Source organism: Aythya fuligula, chromosome 3, assembly GCF_009819795.1.
Source record: "Aythya fuligula isolate bAytFul2 chromosome 3, bAytFul2.pri, whole genome shotgun sequence".
In the NCBI taxonomy this organism is placed as follows: Eukaryota; Metazoa; Chordata; class Aves; order Anseriformes; family Anatidae; genus Aythya; species Aythya fuligula.
The window spans coordinates 73,051,848-73,079,503 of NC_045561.1; the positions used below are offsets into that span (position 1 = coordinate 73,051,848).

A 27,656-nucleotide genomic window follows, 5' to 3' on the forward strand; every position below is an offset into this window, starting at 1 on the left:
AAAAAGTGGTAAAGAATTCCAAGAATTCTTTTACTACAGAAATAGCAAAACTACCACTTAGAAGACAATGTTTTCAAATGGCTGCACCCATTTACAGTCCTACTAAGCTAAAGTACCACTTTCAGGTGTAAAAGCAAGACGCTTAAAAGAGAGTGAAGGAGAGCTGGTCAAATAAGATACAACGTGAGAGAGAGATTGTACTTCCTTGCTGTGGGATGGGGAACAATGGTGGTGGCTGTAGCATACCTGATCTCTCTCCGCAAATACAGTGTTCTAGGTTGTGCTTATCATACCCAAAAACAGACAGGTATGTTTGCATTTACAGTTATATTTATTGAAATCATTTTTCATTCACCTAAAGTGAATTATAATATGATCAAATACGACCACCCATTAGTTTCCATTTTGATGTCTTAACCTTACACACAGGTAATTATTACAAATTACTAGAATAAAATATCATTGTTAGTAACGATTGATATGCACCTTTTCTGCTGCTATGTTCTGAATAGTATCTGATGTTTGCAGTATCTATGTTATATATATCAATCCTTTGAAATACATTTTTTGCAGTAAATATTGCAAATTTGTCCAAAAAGAGCAACATCATATATATGCATCTTAAGCCACTAGCTTTTACGTACTTGTTAGCAGCTAATTCTAGGCACTGAGCAAAGGAAATTCAGGACTCTGAACATCCTCCCGTTCAGATTTGTTTTAAGCCCATGCAGAAACTCAGATTCTCAGAATGTAACTGAAAGAATGGGAAGCTGCAAATATATGAAGTGTATTTTCAGTGGGGCTTGCAAATACGTAGATGCAAAGCGTTAAAGAAATCCAATGCTCTGGCCACAACTTCAAGCCCATTTTGAATAACGCTTCTGCTAAATGGAAAGGACTACTCTGCTCTGGTCCTCCATGAAGGGCCAGTCAAACACCTGCAGAGTCACTTGGGGAAGAGAACTGAAGAAGGAGTCCAAATGAAAAAAAATCCCAACCTTTCCCCCATCCATACAAAGAAATGGCTCTTGTTTTAGTTTATATTGTCTTTCTGATTTAGTTTGTCACATAGCCTCCTGTATTTCTACTGACTCCGAAGGATAGATGCTTGTCTGAGGGCTGGTGCCAGTTTAACATTTTTATGAGATTATCATCTAAGTATTGTATTTAATAATAAAATGGATTTACAACACTATATAAGGCTTCTAGTTTAAATAGTACCTCTGCATTACCACTCTTATGTCAGAATTTTTGCCCTATTCCATTTAAACAGATCAATTTGAGAAGCTTCCTTAAATTTTGATTTCCTGCATTCCTCAAATATTTGCTATTTTCAGAATACATTAGCCATACTGTACTATTAGAACTGGCTGCTCACCCTACAAAGCCGGTTTCAGTTTCTTTACTGTACTTTGTCTTAAGATAGGTTCACAAACACAACAAGGGAAAGAGGTGGTATTTCATTTTTAAGTCCTGCAAAACACCAAAAAGAAAAGCCTTGGAAGCAAGAGTAACCCAGTTCGTTCCTACTGTCGTTTGTTTATATTTACGTTGCTGTTGACCAAATAAATTAACACAAAAATCTGTTTCTAGTCTGTACAAAGATCTACAAGTGTTTCGAAGAATGACTTCAATCTCATCATTGCCCAAGCAGAAAGTAGTTATTTACACAAAAGAGCCTGTAAAATATCTGAATGCTGCATTTTAGAAATACTCAACTATCTCAAACTCTTGTAAGATAAGCCATTCACAAACTCCTTATGAAGTGACAATATCAAATGCTTTACAAGATCCTATGTAGAAGAATAGAGGTATCAGTAACAAATGAAATAACAGTAATAAATGAAATAGTAAATGGAAAAAATCTTCAGCACCAAGAGACAGCATTATCAAAAAAATCAATTTTTACTCTTTCAGGTTTTTACAAAATTGGATGACTGTCACTGTTCAGAATAATCAAAATTACTTCATAGACGAGTAAAGCTGAAAGCAAATTATACTTGAATTATGTACCAGTTCTTTAAGGCCAAAGGAAGAAGCTTCCCTCCTCCAGTCATAAGCACTGAGCACTAGAGATAGTCAAGTCTTGCAGAGTAAGTGTGTGCAAGTTGTAAAAGTGTTAGTAACAGCTTTTTTAAGGGGAAAATAAAATCAAATACCTGTGTTCAGAGAATTTGCATAGTTAATTCAAGCAATGTTGACAAAGTAGTGAGGCTACCTAAAGAGAAAGTTTTATAGTTTAGTATTGTATCTCCTTTTAATAATAGATTGACCAGTTCTCAGCTGGATATAGCAACATCCATCAATCCTAGTAGCATTACCATTTTTCATAAGTGATGGAGGATGAGGCAAAGAGGTTATTTTATATATATATATTTTACTTAGTTGAAGGTTACTATCACAAGTGTTCTTAGATTTCATTCATATCTTGAGGTCACTGTATCTTGCTGCTTTGTGCTGAAGTGAGTCAAAGCCAGAAGCTTGGACTTTTTCAATAAAAATATGGGAAATCCAGATAATGAAGAATTGCTCTTGATCTACTTATAACAATGGCAGAGACTACAGGTTACTTGAACAAGAATCCTGCACCAGACAAGAAGGCTTGTATCAACTCAGAAAATACCAAGACATATGTATAATACAAATATATCTATGTTACTTCCAATTCTATAAAGTAAAAACGTCTGTAACAACAGTGCCCAGCTCCTTACAAGTATCAGTTGACACACTTTGGGGCATGCTTGTGGTGTCACCTATCTCTTCCCACCCTCTTGGTACAATCCTGTGACCTTTTTACAGTGCCTCAAAACCCAACTTTTATCCTCTTTAACCTAGAGAGTTAGCAGGCATTAGATGCACATAAGAGACTATACATGTGCTCCCACGTGTACAAATCCAGTGGCTCAATCAAGAAAAGAAAAATGCAAGCACTCCATAAGCCTCTTCAGGTTCAGAAAGCATCTCCAAAGTTCCAGATGCTCTAAGAAGTGTCAGAAGAGCATGTACAACCTACTGAAAGCTCAAATAGACTAAGTTTCACAGCAGCATCCCCCACCCAAATACTGTCCATCCTCACAGGAAGTCAGCTGCAGATCAAGTCTTTTTTCTTTTTTTTTTTTTCAATCCACAAAAGGGGGCTTCCTTTAATTACTGTTGATAAAAAAGCTGTTTCAACTGACATTACTAAGAAAAAAGTTATCTAATCCAGTTCTGGGAGGGATTAGAGAGAAACTGTAAGATTAGAAAGGCAAACGCACCATTTATCAAGAACACGATCTTAGAGCATTTGTACCTTAACTATCCTCAAAGACAACAAAAAAGCATTGTACCACACTAGTACTGTCAGGGTAAAGTTCTCAATCTAGCAAAAAAGAATCTACTGACACCTATAATCTAATTCATAAAAAGTATTTTCTCTCCTTAAATACTGCACTTGTCCACTAATTCACACACATTTAACCTTCACTCCCAACAAGACCACAGCAACTAATCCAAGAACTAGTAGAGATTAAAAGCAACTCTGCAAGCTTCTGAGCTCACTCTTCTGAAATCTAGAAAACAAAGCTTACAGTGGATAGAGAGGGGAAAAAAAAAAAAAAAAAAAAGAATGCGAGCACTCAGGTCTCCATTTCAAGTAAGGCACCAGAACCAGGTGATCAATCGACAAAAAAGAGAAAGTATAAACATTTCAGCAGGGACAAAGTTTTATGATGCTCATGACTGTAAAAAAACAAACAAACAAAACAAACAGAATGAGTTATAAGTTTTATGAATAGCAAATGAACCAGTCTTTTGGTTCATTTTTTGAACCAGTCTTTTGATTCTGATGGTTGGGAAAGGTTCTTGAACAGTACAAGGCATCTGATTGTAGTTTTAAATTTCTATATTAAAATGCAAGTTCACATAACCATATTATTCTAACATCTCTTCACTCATTTATTCATCTTGTTCAAACCTCATGTATTCATATTCTAGTACATTTGTTGGCACCCAAGGCAGGAGCCATTTAAATGCACGGAGTAAATGAAAGCAGTGCAGTTCAACTTGAATGTTCACCAGCTGTCTGCTTAAACTAGTAAGAGAGAAACTCCATATAAAATAAGCAGATTTACATTTACCCTTGAGTAGCTAGTGGATTTAATGACGGACAAAAGACAACGAAGTACAATTTTTTTTTTAATAAAGATAAAATTACAAAAAAGGTAAAATCAGCTCAGGAAAGGCAAATTACTTTAATAGATCAGTTTAGACATTTAACATAATAACTCACATCCATTTTTAAATACTATTACATAAAGCATGGTGAAGAAAGGAATTTCTGCCTCATAATTAGAAAACTCACAATACAACTTGCCAAAAACCAGAACAAAGCCGTTTGAAAATAAATACGGTCCATGCCAAATAGTACAAAATGAAATCAGCAGTCTCTCTCAATACGAAAACTTTTCTTCTTTTAGGTATTCTCCAATTCTAGTATTATGTTCCGCAACTGATGTGAGGCTATCTTTTGTTCAAGGGTTGCTGAGCTGTTCTGATTTTGCTCTGCATAAAAGCAAAAACAAACTTAAGTTGTGCAATTTTTTTAGATTAACTGTTCTAGAAATGTCATTTTTAGTTATTACTGTTACAAGTCTAAAATCTTTAATGTTATGAGGGAATGAAAGTAAACAAATATTTTAAAATTTAAATTTTCTAAATGCTCTCAAAAGATGATATTAATCATTAGAGTTTACCCTTTGGTGTCCGTCTTTTCACCACTGCTGTCCTTGGATTTATCCTCCTCCTTAACATCTAAAAATAAAAATTACTTGAGTTGAAACATACAGAAAAGATACAAGAAGACTTCAAAGATTTAGAAAAAAGAACGACAAAGTTATTCTTTTTATATATACACCTGTAACTTTGGGGAAAAAAACAACTGGTTACACATCAACCTACAGTATTAAATGTACCCATCTAAGGGGATGAGCTGAGCACAGTGCCAAGCCATCCAAAATATTTCAGGATAAGTCTCTCTTGACTGGCCATAACAATGTTATGCAGTAATTAGGCCTGGATTTGCCCCTAAGCATCATGGGATTGGTTGTCTTGTAGCCTTAAGATATAGCCTTTTTCTAGAAATGTCAGAAATCTTTTGGAATACACTGTCCCCAGAAACCTATCCAGCTTTTGTTGCAGAAAACTAGCATGCTCGCTCTATGAAAACAAACTATTTGTCTAACATAAAGCAAGACTACCTTTTTTATCCCTGTTTTCATTAAGCTACACAACCCCCTTGGCTCTAAAACTTCAAGCTTGTGTGGAAGCAACAATAATTATTAACTGAAAGTACTATTTCTGTGTGAATAGCTGCACCCTTAAACTGATGAAATTTAAAAGAGATGCTTTAAATACGATGCGGAAAAAATAATTTCAACATCTATTTAACTGTTAATTGAGAACGCATCTTTCTCCTAGCAGAGCTGACATTGGCAGTTCTAAAATACAGGATAAAATCACAACGATATCCTACCTGCTTTTTTGTCCTCTGTCTCTTTTTTGTCTTCTTCTATCCTGGCTTTCTTTGCTCCTTTTTTATGATCTGCAACATTTCGTCGTCCACCCTCCCCTTCATCTTCAGAATCTGAAAACTCTTCGTCACAGGCTATGCGCTTATCAGATGCTCGAACTAGGATTCAAGAGTTATTAAAGAAAAGCATGAAGTCTGATTACAATAGAACAGACCTAAAAGAAGCACCAGTAAAAATATACTATAACCATTTAACAGTGACGAAATAAGTTAGGGAAAAAATACCATCTTTGCATATACACTGGGAGATTATGACTTCTGAAAGCAACTTTAGAGACATTGGGAGGATAATTTTAACACATCTAATGAATTTCAAATACTGGAAACTAAATGACAGTTCTTAAATCACTTTCTTAAAAAGTTAAATGTATCAGGAAGCTCAGAACTCAAGAACAATTTATTTTTTTACATAAAGATAACATTAATAAAATAAAAGGTTGCTCTACAAGTACAGAAAACTTCTCACAGGCAATAAATAAAGCAAACAGACAAATTTAATTTTGAATAACACATTATCTCACTTTCCTTTTTTCACGAATAGCTCAAGTTAGAGGCTAAATCCTTCAGTTATAATTTATCCAAGACGTCTGGAGTATGTACATGTATTTTAGATTTACAATAGCTTGTTTCTTACGATACAAAACCCTGAACACTTTAATCACTTCTTTAGACTCCCTTAACAGGTTCACATTCGGACACAGATGCAGTTTAAAAAAAAAAAACAACTGGCAGAACAACGCAAGTGTTTTTTTTCTCTGGGGAAAAAAGTTCTCCAACTGTCAATCTTGCAGTATTGCACTACTGGGACTAAGGTTCTGAACAATTCAATCTATGACTATTTGGACTTAACCTGTTATGAGTAATGACATTTCTTACTAGAAATGCGTTTGTCTGGATCTTCTCCATCCTCATCTCCACTATCTTCATGAACAGCATCTTCAGGAATGGCCTGCATCTGTACACCAGGTGCATGAGGTAACATGCGCAAGTTTTCAAACAAGCGTTGCCTGGAAGTAAGGGACAAAGAAAGTTTTTAGTAAGTGGAAGCAGCATGTCCTTGGATGCTGTGTTTAATTCTGAAAATCTGCACCAACGTTAACCTGCTTTGCTTTAAATTCACTCTTTCTATCCCTAAGAAATCATCAATACCCAGTTTTCTTTTCATCGTTTTCTTTGAACTATTTAAACATACGTTGCAATCAACTTCAGTCTTCAGTCTCTACTAGATCAGTCCACGTCCTCCTGACCTGGGAGGACCCCAGTGACAGTATTAAGAGGCTAGAGTATCAAGTTGGATAATAAACTAGCCTCTGAAGAAAGCTAGAGACTTAAAGTATGAAAACTTCCAAACTGTGTGCAGCAATGACATCAGGGTCAAAAGTGATCCATCTGGATAAGATTACTTATTGGATATTCCAGAGAGAACAAAAAGTTGTTCTTTCCCGTCTAAGCAACCTGATGCAACGGACCTCACACTGAAGAGCCATGTGCAGGAACAGAAAGGACAATGGACTTCTCTTGGGACTTGAAACTACCATTCCAAAGAATTCAAGTATAGAGAAAAATAATGGGTCATTGGTCATCTTATGGGTACTCTCACAAGGATGTGAGATTCTCTCTTTATGCACAATCCAAGGCCTGGGATGTGTTAAAGAGCAAGCACATTTTTGCAGCTTATTCACACCATGAAACCTCAACTATACACAACATACAGCAAGCATCCTGGCAGATGAACAGCTGGAGCACTCTTACTGTAGAGAAATTTTATAGAATCAAATCAATAAAATAGAGGTGTGTCTCCTCTCCAACAGTGTACATATCAAATGGGTTTTCATTTTTAATTTGTGATGTATATATTTTTATTATGAACAACAGTCTATACAGCAACCCTTTCAAAAATTAGTGTTTTATCTGCTGCTGAATTCTGCAATTTGGCAAACTTATACAGTTGCTAGTTTTTCATCTTTATTCATCTATTGTTACTAACCAAAAGTATTACTGTGCCCTATTAAATGTGTTAACTCAGGAGGTGCTCTTCCTCTTAAACTCAGAGCAGGGACAAGCCATGGTAAACTGAGTACTTCAGGTTAACAAATTCTCTCTTATCAGTTGAGTACAGAATTGATTGCATGTTTGTATTACTACATCCCTTAAGTCCTTAAGTAAAATATTAGTTTACAATCAAACCTTCATTATGTGAGGAATAAGCTACGTATCAGATAAAGACACCCCCCCCTCCATAGTTTGGCAGTGAGCATTTCTCAAACCTTGTAGACTTGTTGAACCACAGTCCCTCAATTGCTTGCACACATCACTATCTTTCCACGGTTTTGGATGTCTGAGCTCACATGTGACTTTTTTATTTTTACAGCTGACAGCTACAAAGAATGACAATCAGTTCATGTTTAGACAAGGGAGCTGAGAATTTGAAATCCCAATCATCAGTGCACACCAGTTTCTTTCCTGACAGGATAAACTTTCTACAAAATTATAACAGTAAGCCAAGTAAAACAGTCATCTCTTTAGTTGCTGGAAGAAGTAAGAAAAATAAAAATCCAAAAGTGGGTCTCAAGTTTTCATATTTATATTCATAGAATTTCATAAGCATACATGCTTTTATAGGCACAGACTTTTAATTTAAAGTCCCTCTTCTGATAAAAGGGAAAAATGCCATTTCTGCTCAATACTTTTTCAATGTGTAATAGAGAAAGGTGCATAGCTTTTAAACCTGTGTAAAACCTAAAACTTCTGGAGAAATGTGATTCACAGAACCTACTCAGCAGATAAGGTAATCACTACTTACTTGATCTTCTCCATATATTCTGGTGTATTCTGATTAGTCATATTGGATGGACTAATATGAAGCTTAAAATCTGGTCCAAAATACTCAAAGTAATCATTGTATGGCAACTCTATAAACCAAAACACAAAAGATCAATTCGTGACCCATTTAAAACATTTTAAATACAACAGTAGTTACGTCAAGATTTTAGTTTGAGAACTACTAAATCTGAAGTATTCAGGTGAGTAACTATACTTTTAAGTACTGCTCACACTGCTTAGTGTTTTTCCTCTAAATTATTCAATACATGAACTTAACTTTTTTTGTAAAACACGTACAAAAAAGAACAAAAGAAAGTGCAACTGTAATTATGTTAGAAAACATGTTGAGATTATGTTTAAATATATTTGATAGTATAATTAAAAATGCTACTTCTCGAAAATAATTAATGATTATTTATAGCTATCAAGTTAGTCGAGTTTGAAAGGTATACGTGACCAAGTCAAAATATTCCTTTAGTAAAATGTGGTATGCATTAATCAGTTGAACATCACAGCTAGTTCAATACCCACATTAACTTTTGTACAGCAGTTCAGAGATGCCTGTCCTGTCCCTCTCCCGCGCAACACCTTTCTGGTATTTTCACAGATAACCTGTCCCCTGACTAGAACATCTAAGTTCCCAAAATGATCTAGATGAACACTTCATACTAGGAAATTGGTAGCTTTTTATATTAAATATGACCATATTTTCCCAAGTAACAAGACAAAAACAGCAAAAAGCCAGAACATTTAAGAAGTAAGATACCAAAACCCACTTCTTAATGTACCCTTTGTCTTGCTTCTTCATTCATAACTATTCCAGGATAAGGGATCTTGTTAGAAAGGAGATGGGAAGATTTGTTATTGCAACATTTAGAAATTCACTGTTTGTTCTCAGCACAGATTAAAGATGGCTAAGATCCACAAAGTTTAGAGGAATGTTAAAAAAATAAAAAATCCTATATATTTATCTGTTGATGGGGACACGTGAATTTTAAAACTTCCAAGATAAGGAAATAGCATCTCTTCAAATCCTTTTGTTGATGTAGAATATACATTGAATTACAGGATGTAAAATGTACATCTTGAAATGGGTTATCTACATATTTTCTCACTGACAGCAACATTCCACTGAAGTCAGATGGAAACGATATAAATCCAGTAAGAGACATGTGTATCAAGAGGTTATCAGCAAAAGCTTCAGTCCAACATGAAAACTGCCAATGACTGATGCAACAAACCAGTCCAAATATTGATTTTATAGAAAAAGTTCCAAAAACATGTCCAGAAGCATATCTGGCCAGAAATGAAGGGAGCACAGGAGCTTTGGGGATCTTCCTCAGAGAAATTACTTCACTATTGAAGTCTTTAGAAGAAGCCTACTATTGCTCTTTCGGCTTTAAAACTTTTAGGAGAGCTTGTGTAGCCAAAATCAAGACAAAGAGCTGAAGTCGATATGAAGTAGTTACTTTTAAGTCAAAGACAATGAAGATGCAGTTATGCTTTACTAGGTAGAACGGCCACTTGCATACTCAATGATTTCTTATGAACACGATGTCTGTGGTACCCAACTTACATAGGTCTGTGCTGTCACAATCAAAACACAAGTATATATTCAATCACACAGATGACAAAGTGATGCAATCATTTAAAGCTTTTAAAGCATAAAAAAGCACCAAACCCTGAAGTTTATTTAGTGCAAATGCTTCTGAAGTTATTGGCTAAACCCTAACAATAACTTTCTACATAGTAAATATTTCTATAACTAAGTGCAATACATCAGTTTAGAATAAACTATCTGTTCACTTAGACCTTCCCATGACTACTTCTTAATAAAACATTATTTGGGGGATTAATATTTACCATTAGGAATTTCACAATCTAAGGCAACAGCAGTTTCATATGTCCAGCATCGAGCAACGTTGCGAATAGTATATCCACCTCCTCCTAACATCAGCAATGGCAAGTTAAAAGTCTTTACAACTTCCACACACTTAGCATGACCTGTCACAAAGAAAAAAAGATTTGACAATGTATGCAAAATACCTATTAAAGAAAAAAATGTGTTTTCTATGTAAAGAGTTATTTAATCAGATGTATGCAGTCATACTTATTGAGAACTGAATTGATTCAAGTAAAACAGAACTGTCTCCCCCTATATTTAAGCACCACCTCACAAAAAGTCAAGATCTACATGTAAGAATTGTACAAAATATATTGAACATTACCCACCCCAGTCTTCAGAAACTTTGTATGATGGTCTCCTATTGCTGCAGTTTTGAAATGCTCTTTGAATGTTTTGCATTGACATCAGTTATGAAAAGACACAGTGATAAATCTAGGGACAATTTCCCAGTTAAAAGCAAAGTTGGAAGAAGAAAAGCAAATCAGTACTTGGTCCTTTCTACTTCTAAATTTGAACCTGTATTATAGGTTGCTAAGTCTTGCTTACAGAGTGAACTGGTGCCAAGACAGTACACAGTCCAGGTAGATACAGCATACTGAAAGGCATCTGTAGGAGGCAGCAGCTCTCTTGGTTTCCAAGATATGTAAGATGAAAAAAAATCTGAGCTGTATGGGCAACTGAAGTAGCTTTGCCACCTGGTGCAAATCAAGAAAAGAACCCTGAAACACTGCAGACCCAACAGATACTGTACTGCATTTGTTGCCTACAAAACTCTAATTGCCTCATTAAGAAAATAAAAACAAAATCCAGAAAATCAATGATTAAAACAGGGTGGATTCAAAGCTTAGTGACAATTCAACACATATTTAACATTTTCACTTAAATAATTAATACTAATATTTATTTTGTTTGTTAAATTAATGCCTCATCCCAATTTTGAGAATCATGCCTTCAGATAGAAATGTAAGTAATACTAAAAATCAATTAATTCTACAAAAGTTAACAAAAATAAATGTTACCATAAGGCTTGGTATAAAACAATATAAATGTACATCAGTATGAGTTTAACAATGCAATCAGTATTCTCATTTCAGGAACACCTATTTTATGCCTAACAAGATTTTTTTTTTTATTTTTTTTTTAAACATTTAGTAGTCCTACTAAGTGACCCACTAGTTTTGTTAGTTGACTGTCACAGTAAGTATTGCAGTAGGACTACAGTTATCATCCCGTCATTTCAGGACGCAACTTAAAAGCTACAGTAAGCCTGTGCATATAAGAAAGAGAATCAGTTGAGTGGCTAGAAAGAACATGGAAAACCACGGTTCTTAACTTTTTTAGATGGATAGAAAGAAAGAGTCAACTTCTGTGTTTCTTTTGGCCATCTCTGTATAGTAAAGAAAGAAGTGATTAATCACAGTAATGATTTCTGACTTGTCTTCATCATACAAATTTGTTGAAAAATAGTATAAAAACGTAAGTTTTTCTTAGGAAAGAAGTTACTAACGCACAATTTTCTGCTCACCTTTAACAGTAAGATTAAAGCATCCCAGCCTGTCACCAGACAATGAATCTGCTCCACACTGTAATACCACAGCACTGGGCTGATACATCTCCATTACTTTGGATATAATCTATAATCAGTATAAAACACAAAGATGTTAATTCATATTCTGAAAATAAATCCACAAAAATTAAATAGGTATTCTTCCAAAGAGCTTTAAAAAAAACTCACTGGTTTGAATATCTGTCCATATGATTCATCATCTATACCATCCCTCATTGGGAAGTTGACAGCATAGTATTTGCCTTTTCCAGCACCAATGTCCTATGAGCAAAGATAAAAAATGCTTTACTACAAACACATAATAGTATCATGAAAAAAGCCTATACAAATATGTTGAACTATTTTGTTCTATTATTCATGTCCATTGGGGGGAAAAAAGTGGCAAAATACCTTACTTGATTCCCATTCTCCCATACAATCATTTTGGAATGTAAGAATTGTACACCAAGTTTGCAGGAAGTACTCTTGATTTTTTAATTCAAAGACTTAAGACAAAAAGTTGAAACAGATCAATTTAACCCAGTAAAAATAGTTAAGCAAAAACAAACAAGAAAACTGAAAAGAGCAAAGTGAGATGCACATTTTTGATGCTATACATCAGATTTAGTTTCAAGCACCCTGCCAAACCTATTCTCTGCTCCAAACATAGGATGAAGAACTGGCAGGAGCAAAATGAGAGAGAAAAATCAGAGGCCAGTTACAGGTTCCCTTTGAGAAATGAAGCCTTTTTAAACAAAATGAAAAAACAAACAAACAAAACAACCTTGCAGATTATTTTCAGTTCCATTAGTTGTAAATGCAACAACTGCAACAGTCTATCTTACTGGCTTTCTTGAACAACAAATGCATTAAAAGTCTTTGAAAATAGATAAATAGTGAATCAACCCAAAATCTTTCCACTTCTGTTTTGACAATCAGCTTAATCCCTGAAAATCTTCGCTTGCCACACATTCCCATTTCCTCCCTTTAATCTTCACCAAACATGACAGAAACTGATCCATTTTACACAGCACAGTTCTCTGCCACTAATCGAGGTACAGTCGGGAAGACAGCAATATCCGACATATTTAGTTGGGCTGTACACTATTATCAAAGAGCAACCCTGTATAAAGAGGCCCCATGTCTTTGAAAAAACTGCAATTCCCTAATAGGGTAGCCCAGCAGTACAAATACTAAATTTCTCAACAATAAGTATTGAAAATGGTCATGGACTTCTTCTTCCTGAACAAAGCCTCTTTAGCAGCAAATGCAGCAGTAATGAACCACTTCCAGTAACCACCATTGGGGGCGGTGGGGGGGGACGACAATGCAGCAGAGTAACAGCATTTCATGGTATTGCAAATTACACGAAGACCCTCTGATAAACATGTCTCTGACTGCTTTGGAGTGTAACAGTAATCCAGAATTATATCTAGGCCTTCAGATGTCAGTGTTTCTGAGGTGACAGTAGTACCTTGCTTTCCAGATACAAAATTAATGATTAAGTCCACCTGAATCTAAAACAGAGGAAATCAGAATATTCACACGATTTCCCATTAAACAGAGTAACTGCTCTCCAGCTAGAGCTACACAATACATGTTTCTTTGTAACTAATATTAGTTATACCAGATATAAACACTAAAGAAACAATATAACATATTGGTAGTTGTCTCATTCATTAATGAATTAAATTGCACCACAGAATCAATGCCTCCATCTAGCACTACTGACCTATGACATAAAGGTACCACAAATCTTGTCATACCTACATCTAAGACATGTGGAAAGTCAAATAACATACCAGAGACACTAGAAGTTCTGCACAACACTTTCACTATAAAACAAATAAACATAGCTGAACTAGAACACATGAATGCAACCTCCATCAATGTATCTGATTTACAGTGATCTGCAATTCATGCATGATTTGTTTCTGCATTGAATAAGCATAAACTGATCTACAAACGAGAATTACAGAAACAAGTCTAAATGGAGCCCACTGACAACAAAGATAAGATTTGGCTGTTAAAATTGATGTAAATAACCAGCTAAGACAGATCAAGCTGAGCAAAAACAAGTAGTATAATACTGGTCTCCAGAATGAACATTTACTCCTTCCCAAAAATCAGTCTCCTTTAGCTCAATTAGTTTTGCATGCTCTGGAGAGGAAAAAAAGCTATTTTTTTTCTTCTCCTGTGAGGATGCAATCATTGCAATAAATCCTGCTGAAGTCTGTATGAAGACAATGCTCATTTCAAAATACTAGCTAGCAGCACAGAACTCGAAGTTACCATGCCTGAGGTACTTGTTTGTCGCTGACACTGTGCTACAAAAAATCCCAGTAACATTGCGATTTTTATCCCCTATGACATTCTTCTATTTCAGATGTGTATTTTTTAATTCTTTGTCCTGGGTGTGGCGAGGTGAAGAATCCATAAACTCCTCTGTCAACAGGAAGTGCTGTTTCTAAAAATCCAAGATATCTAACTCTTAAAAAAAGAAACCTTGCCAAATTCAGCAACAACAGCTTGTCATTATAAACATCCTGGTCTGATCTGCTTTTTGCTTGAAGCACCACTACCACCTTGTGGCCAGTCAAGTTAAATGACATGCATAAGAACAACACTCGATCTGATTACTACCTAAATCAATTTAGAAAGCAGTTTAATGAAATCTAACAACTGTAATAACATTCAGCTCCAACAACCAAACTGAAATGAACACAAAGCACCCCACTGACTTAAAGCTCAACTTTCTTTTACTGCCATGTCCTCTGGGTATCATAAGCACACCGTGGAGCACACATTCTGGGAATATTACTATAAACACACACCTGCATCACTTGAATCAATGTGAAGATAGTAGGGAAACAGTTAACACATTCTTACAGTTCTGTTATAGATCCACTTTTTAGAAGTTTTTAATATATTTCCTAAAAACTACTAACTGTATGCACAAACTATTGTAAGAAAGTTCTAGTACCTGTTTATTGACTTATCCTTGGAGTGCTGTAATAAGGAAAGGTTGAATGTAAAAGTATGAAGCTAGGAATATATTAGTCCTAATACCCGAAATACTTTCTCAAGTGGCAAACTGGAATAACTTCCTGTTCTAATGGGCTAGTTTAATGCGAGGAAAAGCTTACTTAAAATTAACCTTAAATGCTAGGTAAACTTCTTTTTAACTCAGTTTATCAGAGGTTCTCTCCAGCAGATTAAATGATAATGCTTCATGAGCCATTGTTCCCTATATCAAGCTAGCCATAATGCTTAATAAATAATCATCTGTGAAGCATGCTACACTTCTTCTGCAGTGAGCATTGTGAAAATTCAAAACATACTTTATATTATAAGAAATATTTCAAAAAATCAACCAGCTATATTAACAGGCAAATAAAACTGAATTCCACATTGCAAGTGAAGGTTTGTGACTATTAAAGCTCCAGCATGAAGGTATTCTAAGATTTGAAATAAGATGTTAAAACTTGCGGTCTCTAAACTGCTACTTTCCACTATATGTGAAGAACTGAAAAGCAGAAACTGTAATTACAAATATAGCACATTATTACTGTAACCTAGCACTAAAGCAGTATCTACAAGGAAGTGAGCAAGAGGGAATTTATCACCTAAAGAAATTTTAGGTTCAACCTTACCCTAAGGTCCCCTGTGCCCGGAAAATATTCACCGTACTTATGGAATGATACTGTCATGACACGATCTGTGGTATAAAATGCTTCTTCAACACCATCACCATGATGGATATCAATATCAATATACAACACTCTTTGGTGATACCTAGAAAGAAAATTATGCATGAGAAATCACCATTACCCACTATGTTCGTAATATATTGATACCTAAATGAGGAAAAACATAACCAAAAGAAAAAACAATCCAAAGAACACTCACATCCCAGATTATTAGATTTGATCATTTTGGTTGAAGTTACCATAACCCCTCAGAATTATCAATACAGTTTGGATAATGGTGAAAATACATTTATCTGAATCAAAACCAAGTACCACTTAAGTACCAATCATGCCAGTTAAGTATCTAATGTATTCAATATTCATCTGAGTTGTCCTACTCAGTATTACATCTTGTTTTCTTGTTCACACCACTTTCTGTTGTTTAGATATGTTAAACAATATGTGAAAGGGGCAAATTCATCTGCTTTCTCAATGACTACAAACATATTCTGCACTAGAACACCTTATGTTAGATGCTTCTCCAGAATTTTCCAAGAAGCATAGTACTATGAGCAGGCATAATCCACGTCCGATAATTTTTTTTTGTGGGTTTATTTCAATACCTATTTTCCATCAACTTGCGCTCCTCATCTCTGCAGCTTGTAAAGATAGTTATGTTCTCTTTACTAGTTTCTTAAACGACTTAGATGCAGGATTCAAAGTCATAATAAGTAAGTTTGCTAACAGTACTAAATTGGGAGGAGCCACTAACTCCTTTCAGAATAGAGAGGCCTCAAAGAGAGATCTCGACTATTTAGAAAGCTGGACAGTCAACAACAACATGAAGTTTAATAAGAGCAAGCACCAGATTCTGCACCAGGGACATGGGAACCCCTGGCTATACATTCAGACCAGTAGACAAGTTAGACAGCAGCCCCACAGAAGGGTATCTGGGGATTCTGGTCAACGGCAAGTTGAATATGAGTCAAGAGTATGTCCTTCCCTTGCAGCCCAAATGGCAAACTATATCCTGGGGTGCATCAAACAGAGCACTGCTAGCCAGTTAAGGGAAGGGATTGTCCCGCTCTGCTGTGGTGTGGCTTCAACTCAAGTACTGTGTGCAGGTTTGGGTATCACAGTATAAGTAGACTACTACAAGAGACTGTCCAAGGAAGGACTACAAAGATGGTAAAGGGTCTCAAAGGGAAGATTATGAGAAAAAAACTGAGGCCCCTTGGTTTGTTCATCCCAGAGAAAGAGACTGAGGGGAGGCCTCATAGTAGCCTGCGGCTCCCTCATGAGGGGAGCAGAGGGGCAGGTGCTGAGCTCTGCTCTCTGGAAACAGTGGCAGGATGCAAGAGAACGGCACGGAGCTGGGACAGGGGAGGGCTAGGCTGGGTGTTAGAAAAAGGTTCTTCACCAAGAGGCTCCCCTGGGCAGCGGTTACAGCCCTGGGCCTCACAGAATTCAAGAAGTGTTTGGACCAGGCTCTCAAACACATGGTCTGATTTTTGGGTGGTCCTGTGTGAAGCCAGGAGTTGGACTACGCAATCCTTGTGGGTCCCTTCCAACTTGGAATATTCTATGTTCTTATTTCCAATTGTATTGCACTTACTATTAGCATTAAAGTATGTTACTGCTTAGTATTTCCTTATATACAGCAAGTTGCAGACCATTTTATTTGAGAGGGATAAAGAAGCCAGTTGTTTGAAGCCGCAGAGCTTCAGAAACAGTAAACATCCCTCAAATACCACGCTGTTCAGTGAAGCACGAAGTGTCAGCAACAGAAGACACATTTTCATCATGCTTTGTATAATGCTATAGATTGAGTCTGAGCAGCCACAATTTCAGGCATTCTAAGATTTTTCTCTTAATAAGATGTCAGAAAAGATTTCAAAAAAAAGTTTCCCATGGCCATATAACCCACATCTATTTGAAAGTTTCCTTCCTTCACATACATGTTAAGGTAAAAAAAAAAAAAAAAAATCAAGTGTGGAACACAGAAAATTATGCTGGTTTTGTTAGACTATAGGGACATATCCCAAATATATGCAGATTAAAAGGAATGTTTTAATAAGTTAATATTTATTTTTTGTGTATGCGTTTAGCAATTTCTTCCATGCTTGGAATCACTTCCTGGTTACAGCTACTTCCCCTCACCAGCAGACTCAGATGCTACATTCCCAAGCAGTCAAATGCCCAGAGTGTATTTTGTTAAATAAATAATATTTATGTTATCAGAAGGGATATAGTCCCATTAAACAGTACAATAATATTAATGATTTGAAATTTTAGTGATGCACTTCTGTCTGAAGGTAGTTTTATGATAGCTTTTTCATTACTTCTCTCAGCATTTTTTATTTTGCAACCACAGCAGCACAGCTGTTATTTCACTATTTTGTTAATAGCCACATTAACTCATGTAACAATCCAAGGAAGCTCAGCATATGATCTTCCTTGAATATTTTTGTTTGGTTTAGTAAAAATGGCTTATAAGAAACAACCAGACATATTGAAAAATCAAATCGGTATACAATTATAAGCACTACACGTGACATTTAAGTGCATAATGACTACTCTAAAGGGTCAGGCCAGCAATCATCTAGCCCACTGTCCCCATGAGTAGCAACAGGAGGCAACTTTTACAGAGACCAAGCAAGCCTATCCATTTTCTGAAATCTGCTACCCTAGTACTTGTTTGCCACCTACAATTACAGCATATGGTGTTTTAGAGGGTGCACTCCTTCTTGGTTCTTTAACTTTCATTTACAGAACTCTTGTCCATGATTATGTGGTCTTTTCCTTTTTAATCTGTTGTTGTTTTCTGTCTCATTCCTAGACTAGCAAGATCTAGAAGTTCACTATCTTCTGTGTAAAGAAGTATTTCTAAGTATGTGTTTCAAAACTATCTCCAAATATCTATCTTTTCAGCTTGCCCGTATTTTAGTTTAGGCTTCTCACTGGAGCCAAAATGGACAGTTTGGAGTTTTCTCAATTGACATCGTACAAGTTCACCAAAGGCTATGAAAACTCAGTGAAATAATGACATTACAACCCACATCTTTAAACATTTAACTACTCAAATTTGACACTATAATTTTATCTTTATTCCTCATCATAAACTTACTTCAGTAACTCAAGGATGGCAAGCACAATATCATTAACATAACAGAAACCAGATGCTTCTGACTTCTTGGCATGGTGAAGACCTCCCGCCCAGTTAACAGCCATGTCTGTCTGTTGTCTGTTCAATTTTACCGCCCCAGCTGTAAAAAGACACACAGAATTGAAAGGAAATGCAGTCAGAAATGTCTGAAAGCCTTTAAATCTGTTACAGAAAATGTATTTGTTTTTATTATTATTATTATTAATATAATTAAATCTCACAGTTAATCATAGATTTAATCATTTACCAATACCGAGATACAGATTGTCAAATATCAGACAGAACAATTAACTATTGATCTTCATGTTTCTATATAAAACAAACTTGTATTTGCTTCACTTTCTAATATACTATCAAAGTTTTAAGTTGCCGACATAGACTAGTAAAGCTACAAAACATATGGCAAACAACCCATACTTACCAACAGAGCCTCCAGTTGATAGCTGACAAAACTCAAACAGGCCATCAAACACAGGACAATCTTCTCCAACGTTAACTGTTTAAGAAATGCATTACTTTTCAAAAACATCATTCCAACAGTATTGTTAAAAGCATGGATGATGCATACAGATGCATAACACATTTCAACAACCCTTTCTTTTTTTGATAGGTTAAATTTTAAACATTGAAACACACATACAGCTTGCCCACACCTCTAATAATCAAAGTCAATTGGTAAGGTCTTTATCATCTAAGATGACTCCACACTGTTCTGTTTTAGTTATTTTGTTTCCACGGGAAGCTTTTTTTTTTTTTTAAATGAAGAATTAAAAAGAAATTAGACTGTTTTTATGTTTTGGAAGATATGCTGATTAACAGCATATTAAGAAATGTACAACTGTGTGGAAAAGTATGTCGAGAAAGAGGCACCGCAAAAAGGTAAGAATATATCAATTAAAAAATGAAATAGTGTCAAGCTGCACTTCTAATAGTACTTTCAGCTTATTTCTAAAATCCAAGCAATAAATTCATGGAAAAAGTGACATCTGAATAACATCCAATTTTTACCACCTCTAACAGGAGTGAGTAAACTTTACCTGAACACATTTCTTTACCTGACCACATTTTCACTTTTATTTTTTTGTATTATTTCTCTGTTCCCCTATAAGCAATTTTTCTTTAGCAAGATTTTACATTAAAAAGTATTTAAGACATTTTTGCAAACAGCTAACGACTAAAGTCTAACTTGGTGCACTAAACCTACAGAAAGTATTATTCCACATTCAACATACACTCTGAACAGGCGCATGTGTAAATTCTTTCATAAGCTTAATGAACAGTTTTGTGAGTATAGATGCTTTTAAATAGAAAGTCCACCAAACTAGTATAGCTAAAGAAAGCCGTGTTACTCTTACAGCATTTCTCTAACCTACTTACATTATTAGGCTACTGTTTCTACCTTTGTACAGGTGAATATTTAGCTTTAAATAACATTAACCATTAAAGCACATACACAAATGCACATTTAGCCTAATATTGACACTTACATCTCTGCATCTGCTTGCTGTACTCAGACATATTGTCAGGCCTTATTGATCGGAGAAATTTGATGTATTCATCACTATGGTACTTGGTCATTTCCTCAGCAGTTGCTTTGTGGGGTCGCTGATAACAGAACAAGTTATTAAAATAACTGTTTTTGCAGCAGTACCCTGATTAACAATCGACTAAAACAGACAACTCAAAAGAAATAGTCTACTCTGACAGGGGAAATAGTGAAACTGCTAGTAGTACTGTTTTGCATAATGCAAGGTTTACTAGAGTCTGCTAAATTCTTCTAACCCCAACCCCAAACATGAAAATAAAAAGTTTCATAAAAGTTCCTACTGAGGCTGTATCTCACTTCTTCTGGAGATGGACAGCAATCAGCAGTCGACACCAGTTATAAAACAGTGCTTCATTTTTAAGTAAGACAGCTCTATATACACTAATTATTTTCTATTTCCACTCCCACTTCTCTATTTGTGTGAGAATACTTAAAGCCTTTATAAAGAATGAAAACGTTTCAGTATAATGTTTCGCTTATACTCACGTAAATTTCCATTTTTCTGTATAAGCCATAATTTAGCAGCAAGTTGTGGGTCATTCGGATCCTATGAGGCTTCATTGGATGCCCTTGTCCATAGTAATAGTTTCCAATATCACCTGTCAATATTACACAAATGAATTTGTATTTCAAAACAACTTTCCATTGCTACCTAAAAGAATCATCCCCAGAAGATAAATGATGATTCCAGAAAGAGATGATAAAGTGAACACTCAAACAGTCCATGAAAGGCTATATGTAGGAAGCAGATGGCCAAAAGGCCAAAAACTAAGGCCAAAACTAAGACCTTTACCAAAAGCAGACAGCAGTGGGACAGTGAAGATGCATCCAAGAGGTTTCAAAATCAAGAGCAAAGAAACTAGTGGGATGAAGCTGTAGAATGGTAAACAACATTGGAATGAAGAGGCAAGCAGAAACTACTGATGACAGTGGCATTATACTGCAACAAGAGGCTGTGGTAAAACTGCAAGAACTGATTTTAAGAAGATACCATCCCCAGCCTACCCTGAACTGCTAATCCTAACAGTTACATTCCAGCAGTTAGCTTCAAATACACTCCTGTAACCACACGCGTAAACATTTCTGAGCCACCTGCTGCTAGGGATCCAGAGTAGTTTTACAGAGACTTGTAATCCAAATGAACCCAACTCTGTCCAATTGGAGAGTGACTAGACACATGATCATCATAATAAATTCAACACACTTCCAAGAAAAGAAGAATGGCTACTTTCACTGGCTAGTAAGTTCTCCACCAGCTTGCGTATAGTAAGAGCACACCTGCCTCTCCTTTAAATACTGACATTCCCAAGACACGAACCATTTTAAATAGAACCAGTGCTCCACACGTTTCTAGAAAAGTGGACAAGCCTGAAATGTATGCTCAGTTGTCAAGGGCTTTCAGTTTGCCAATTCCATAACAGCTGTTTGCAATAGATCTTCTATTTTGAGGAAATTTCCTGGTAAAATTAGTGGTTTTACCTTCTTGACTTTTTAAAAACTTTTCTTGTCAGTTACCAAGACCTGGAGTCTTACTCATACAGCAACCCTGCACTTTCATCACATACAGGTCAAGAGCAGAAGGTTAAAACAGAGGATAATCCGACCTCCCACATATAAAAACATCACTTTACATTTTGTAAAATTCCATATAACAGCATATATAATATATAGGGTTCAGGAAAGAACTTCCACAACTCTTTGAAACAATGACGGTAAGATGGCAACTGACCATTTACCAGCCCTACCTTTTTTTTTTTTTTTTTAAATGAAGTTACCATTAAGTCCCATGTTCACAAAGCTTTAAGCTAGTAAAAGCTTAAAATTTTGGAAAATTTAAGACTAGTAATTCCATAAAAGTGGCTTTAAGTAGCATGAAATTTTTGAAGAAACTTCAGAACACGTGGCAAAGAATGCATGTTGCACTTTTTTTTTTAAGCAGGTCATTTCAGTTTCAATTACACACCATGTATAGTCGTTAACACTGACATTTTACTCAAAATGTTAATGGATAATTAAAAATGATTTCCTATCTTCTGGAAAAGGTGAGACTTTTCCTTACATAAAAGAAGGTACTCTTACCCATTTCCCAAGCATATTTGGGACACATCCTTTGATAAGAGCATCAATTATACATTCAAAATTAATCATCTTCTACACACTGCAGAAAGCATTCTTAAAAAATAACAACAAAACAATCAGTCATCAATAAATTAAGCATGACTTTTTTTTTTTTAATGAGGAAGAAAAACTTTTAAAAGTTTGGCAATTTGGCAAATTTAGTGGGAGACTATTTGATAAAAAAAGATGATTTGTTGGTGAGTAGCTAGCAGAAGCATATCAATCCTTTCATGTTAGAGGTCAGCTATAATGATTAACAATAGATATTAATATAATACACTTCAGCAACCAGCAATACCATTTGCATCTTTTCAGGTCCAGCAAAAGAGGGTTAGGGCATTAGCCTCTTAAAAAAATACATAAATTCAAATGTATGGACAAAAAGCCCACTGAGTTTCAAGGAACTGTTATGACGTGCATGTTCTCAGTGTGTGGGTAGGGGTAAGGAATAAGTCTCCTCTTTCTGCATTACTGCCTTGATTTGCGGCCTGTATCACCACCACCTTGGAGACATCATCCTGTGGAAGGCAAAGGTCTGCTTAGAAGTTTCTCCTTCAGTCCATGAAGGAGAAGGTGCCCCTCCTGGAACTTCTTCATCCACTCATCCTGAAACCCATGCATCTCTTTTGCAAGAGCAAGGTGTACCAAGATCCACTGCATGTGGGGCAGGGCGATACCTCCCCACTGATGGAACTAGAAAGCTCTGCACTTAGTACCAGACTAATTCTGGTGATAGTATGCATATTTACATATACATACATACATGTGTGTGTGTATATATATATCTATATGAGATAAGTGAATACAGCAGAGCCAAGTATGCAAGACTACTATTGCTGATAGCATGAGTACTTGATGTCAAAGATGTCAATACAAGGGTAAAAATATGGAAGTGTTATGAGCATACTCATAACACATCACTCACCAGTGAGGATGTACATGGTAAGTGAAAAAAACACGAGTGAAACAGGAAGCAGAGGGGAAAAAATGCAAAGTAGCACATGCAGAAAGTCGACAAATCTACAAATCCTCCACACCAAGGTTTCAAAGACTCTAATTTACTGTACTATACCAGCAAAAACATCAGCTATTGAGAAGTAACGATATAATTTTGAAACGTCGAGTCTCCTAGAAGGAGACAAACCAAGTGCCAATACAATGCTAGCACCAGCTTATTGTTCACCGTGTGATTCAAGCTGTGATACCAGAGGACAAGGAAGATCTACCTAAAAATTAACTCGTTACACATGCTGTCATGTCTTGGGTTCAAGTATGCTAACAATACAGTAATAACTCATCGATTCAGAGAAGCTACACCATTAAATTCTGAGTAGAGCTATAAAATGAAAACAATTCCACATGATTCTTTTGTTGAACCTCAGTGTTGGACACTCACATCTCTACGAGAGAGTTCATGAAGGTCTGTAGATGTTCAGTATTCTATAGCAGAAAAATACAAGATGCTACATGCCCTAAAGGAACTTCGGTTACATTTCACAGACTAACAACAAACTAAGGAAAGCAGCTACGCCCCCAAGAAACACATGCAACACTGTCCTCTTACTAAGATTTATAGAGAAATGACACCTTTAAATTGACTGATTACAAAACAGTCTTAACAGCCTGAAGTGGGTTGGGAGATACAACATTTACGTACCATTTTATTTGTAACTTTGGTTACTAAGATAATTTGTTATGTACACCAATCGTAACTCTGCTCATTTTAAATACAGTTACCATAAAATCACAAGGTATTTCAGAACCGTTTTAAGGACTGAAACCCAACCACAACTACGGTGGAAATCACACAAAAAAAATCTTAACAGAGGTAGTTATATTTGGATTGACTTCTACAGTACGAAGAGGTGAAATCGTAAAGATTAATCTAGAAAGTAATCATTGGTGCCTGATCAATCCAACAAAAAGCTACTTAAATAGACCTAAAGCTACTATATTAGCATATGAGGACCTGAGTGTTTTTTCGTTTTTTTTTTTTTTTTTTTTTTTTTTTTTTTTTTTTTTTTAAATTAAGCAGGTGAAGTTCAGACTTTTGAGTCTTGAGCAGAAGTTGGGTACCACTGCAGTTTTGGAAACCACAGTGCAAATCATCAGCAAATTTCAGTGAAATACTCTTCATACTCTTCGGTTAGAGTTTACATTTGCAGATAAACAAGTTAAACACAAAGTACTAATGTACTTAAATGCTGTCTGAATACACTAGCCTACTGTGCTATTACTACAGGTATAGTCTCATCTTTATGGGTGGAACCAACCACATTCTGATGCAGATCTCTGAAATTTTTCACAAAGGTTGAGCCTTTTGAACACCCACATCGAATTATGCAAGACAAGTAATCTAAACAATACTGCTAGTGCACTGGCACTGAACAAACCCACTTATTAACTGAAACTGAGCTAGCTGCTGTAATTCCACAGAACTGTGCTTTGCTGTACAGGACACAGAGTTGGAAAGACCATCCTGGGTCCTGCCTGTTGCTGTGGGCAATGGTACAACACCTACCTGTTTTGAAACTGGCCACTGAACCACATGCTTCAAGACCACTGCAATGACTCGAAGAGACATATAAAGAAAGGGCTACAATATCCTTCCGTATCTAGGACAGTTCTTGGTGATGTCAGCAACAGACTTCACTAAGTTATGATCACAAATATTAAGGTGCCTAGAAACATTTGCTCAAAATATTTTAGACAAGAGAACTAAAATACCCTAGTTTGCACATTTCTCTGTGATATACTGCATCAAATTTAATAAAATTCCTGACAAGCGTGATCACGAACAACATAAACTCTGCAAACAGGATGTAGCTGGCACTCTGTTACAAACAAGCTATAGAAAATGAAATCAAACTCCTTCTTCCACAAGCTTACTGGTTGCAGGTACAGACTGAAGGCTGTTAAAACTGTTAATTAACAACAAATGTTAACAGCAACACACTCATCAAGACTTGTTAAGTGACAGGCTAATTTGAAAAAGCAACTCCAGATGACATAATGAGTTACCACAAAAAGCACGTAGAAATTTATTGCATCTTAAAAAAAATATGCACATATGCTTCTAGTACTCAACACTTTTTGTTGTGTATTTTCAAAGAAAAAGAATGAAAGTCTGTGTGGAAGGACAACTATGATAAAAAAATGGTCGTTTACTTCCGTGAGGACATCCTTAGAGATATTCTGCTACCTCAGTTGTGAGCTTGCAGTATCTGTACTTTTTGGGTTTGGGTTATTTAAGGCTTTGAACACTCCCCCCACTTTGATTCAAGGCTTTGCTGGTTCAACGTGTTACAAAATACTAAGAATTACCAGATGAACCACAAATTAGCATTGGAAATATTTACCGCAGGTATTAACTCTAAAAGCTCTGCTAACAACTGAACTTCCAAAAGAAGTTTAGAACAACTGTTGGCTTTGGAAATAAAGAGGACACCAAAAGTGTTGTGATGCTGTTTATTTGTTACAGTGAAAATCATTATAAAAATGACTTTCAAAACAGATACTCCTCCTTTCTCTACATTATTTTTAATTGCACATGTTGTAGTCTATGTATTTAAGCAAGGTATTAGCTACAACTGCTTGTAAGTCACCATTACACTGTCACCTCAAAATTTCTCTTCCCCACTTTCTCCTACCTCTTTCCTAGCTGGTTTAGGGATCCTGACACTAGTACCAAGAATCAAAATACAGGAATCACAGCAAAACTAAAGATATCCATGCCTAGTAAATTATAAGCACCTGACATTAAAAAAAATAATGCTTAGTAAAAAAAAAAAAAAACAAAAACATAACATGCAAACTGTTGTAGACAGAAAGGTTCTCATCTATTGCTACAGTCTTCCTTTCTACAAGGAAAGAACTGATTCCTCTTGCTTGGTAGTAAGATCCCAGCCTCACCAAAATTATCCCTAACAGGGGCCTCCTTTCCCCTTTAGGCTGAACAAAGAACCAGAGCCAGCAACAAAGAGAAGGGGGCGGCAACCACCACTCTGCCTCCTTTAGTGTGGTGAAAGACCAAGACAGGCCCCACAAGATCTGCCATTTCTAAAGAATGGCGGATTTGCTGCAGCAGCAGGCACCTTTGATAGCTTAGTGGGTTTAGCTCATTCCTCTTCGTTTCCAAAACGGTGAAACCAACAAAACGTGGAGGCAAAACAGCCTCAGCCTCTGTTCCCTGAGTACGAGGGCACCAGCCTCATTCACCAACCTACAGAATTGTTACACCTGGAAGCGATTTTAAAGATTTGATCTGTAAGTGAAGTGACCATCGAGTTTACCTTGTGAGTACAAAAAAAAAAAAAAAAAAAAAAAAGAAGGAAAAACAAACGCAAAGTCAACAGAACAAAACGAAAAGTTCTCCCTGCCGTGGCCAGCACCGCCACCAAGTTGCTGCACGCATCTGAAGCGCAGCACGAGCTTTACCCACTTCTCCCCTGCCTGTTGTACTGACAGCACAACCCCCCGAAGCTGCGGTCCCCCCCGAAGGAAGCGAGCACCCCGGGAGGGGCTGCGAGCACCTGGGGCCCGCAGCCGCAGCGCTGCGCTCCGCCGGCAGGGAGCCCCTCGCCCCCCCCCCAGCCCCCAGCTCTCCGTGAGAGCCCGGGCCCGGGCAAGGCCCGGGCCGCAGCAGCCACCAGGTGCAGACCCTACGCATGGCCTCGGCTCTTTTCTTTTTTCTTTTTTTTCTTTTTTTTTTTTATCGGGGGAGGAGCCAGACGCGGCAGCGACTCCCCCGCCCTCACGTTTAGCGGATGAAGGGGAGTGTCCCAACTTTTCTCTCTCCCCCCCACCCCCTTTTTTTTTTTTTTTTTTTTTACCCTTTCTCATTTTGGGAGGCGGGGGGGGAGGGCGGCGGGGGTATAACAATAAACACCGCGCTCACACCGCCGGGAGCCCGGCGGCCTCCTGGCTCCTCACCCCGCTTCCCTTCCCTTCCCCTCAGCGATCCCCGGGGCTCCGCCGGCTGCAGGTGGACGGGACCCCGGCCCCTCACAGGGCTACGCGGGGCAGGGGGCGCCCGTAATGGCGGGGGACGGCGCCCGGCGCGGCGGTTAACGACGGCTAACGGCGCTGCCCCGCTCCCTCCCTCCCCGCAGGCCCCCTCGCTCACCGTCGTAGTAGTAGCAGACTTTCTTCTTGCCGCCGCCCTGACTGTACGCCATAGGGCCGCCGCGCCGGGGCCCAGCCGGGGCAGGGGGAGGGAGCGGGAGGCCGAGGCGAGCGCCGAGCCGGCACCGAGGGAGGGAGGAGGGAGGAGGAGGGAGGGGGCGGGAGAGCG

General features: G+C 37.0%; 1 protein-coding gene across 1 annotated transcript; it reads right to left on the reverse strand.

Moving 5' to 3' along the window:
• Window positions 1–4,163: 4,163 nt before the first annotated feature.
• On the reverse strand, window positions 4,164–27,609 carry HDAC2 (histone deacetylase 2). The gene is made up of 14 exons (XM_032184848.1): window positions 27,489–27,609; window positions 20,732–20,844; window positions 20,187–20,304; window positions 19,121–19,195; window positions 18,661–18,799; window positions 15,498–15,639; window positions 12,034–12,126; window positions 11,824–11,932; window positions 10,256–10,396; window positions 8,373–8,481; window positions 6,446–6,576; window positions 5,513–5,668; window positions 4,734–4,791; window positions 4,164–4,542 (listed from the first exon to the last, which is right to left on the reverse strand). Exons 1-14 carry the CDS (start codon window positions 27,538–27,540, stop codon window positions 4,512–4,514), a joined length of 1,467 nt encoding a protein of 488 aa, XP_032040739.1. The 5' UTR covers window positions 27,541–27,609; the 3' UTR covers window positions 4,164–4,511.
• Window positions 27,610–27,656: the final 47 nt, after the last annotated feature.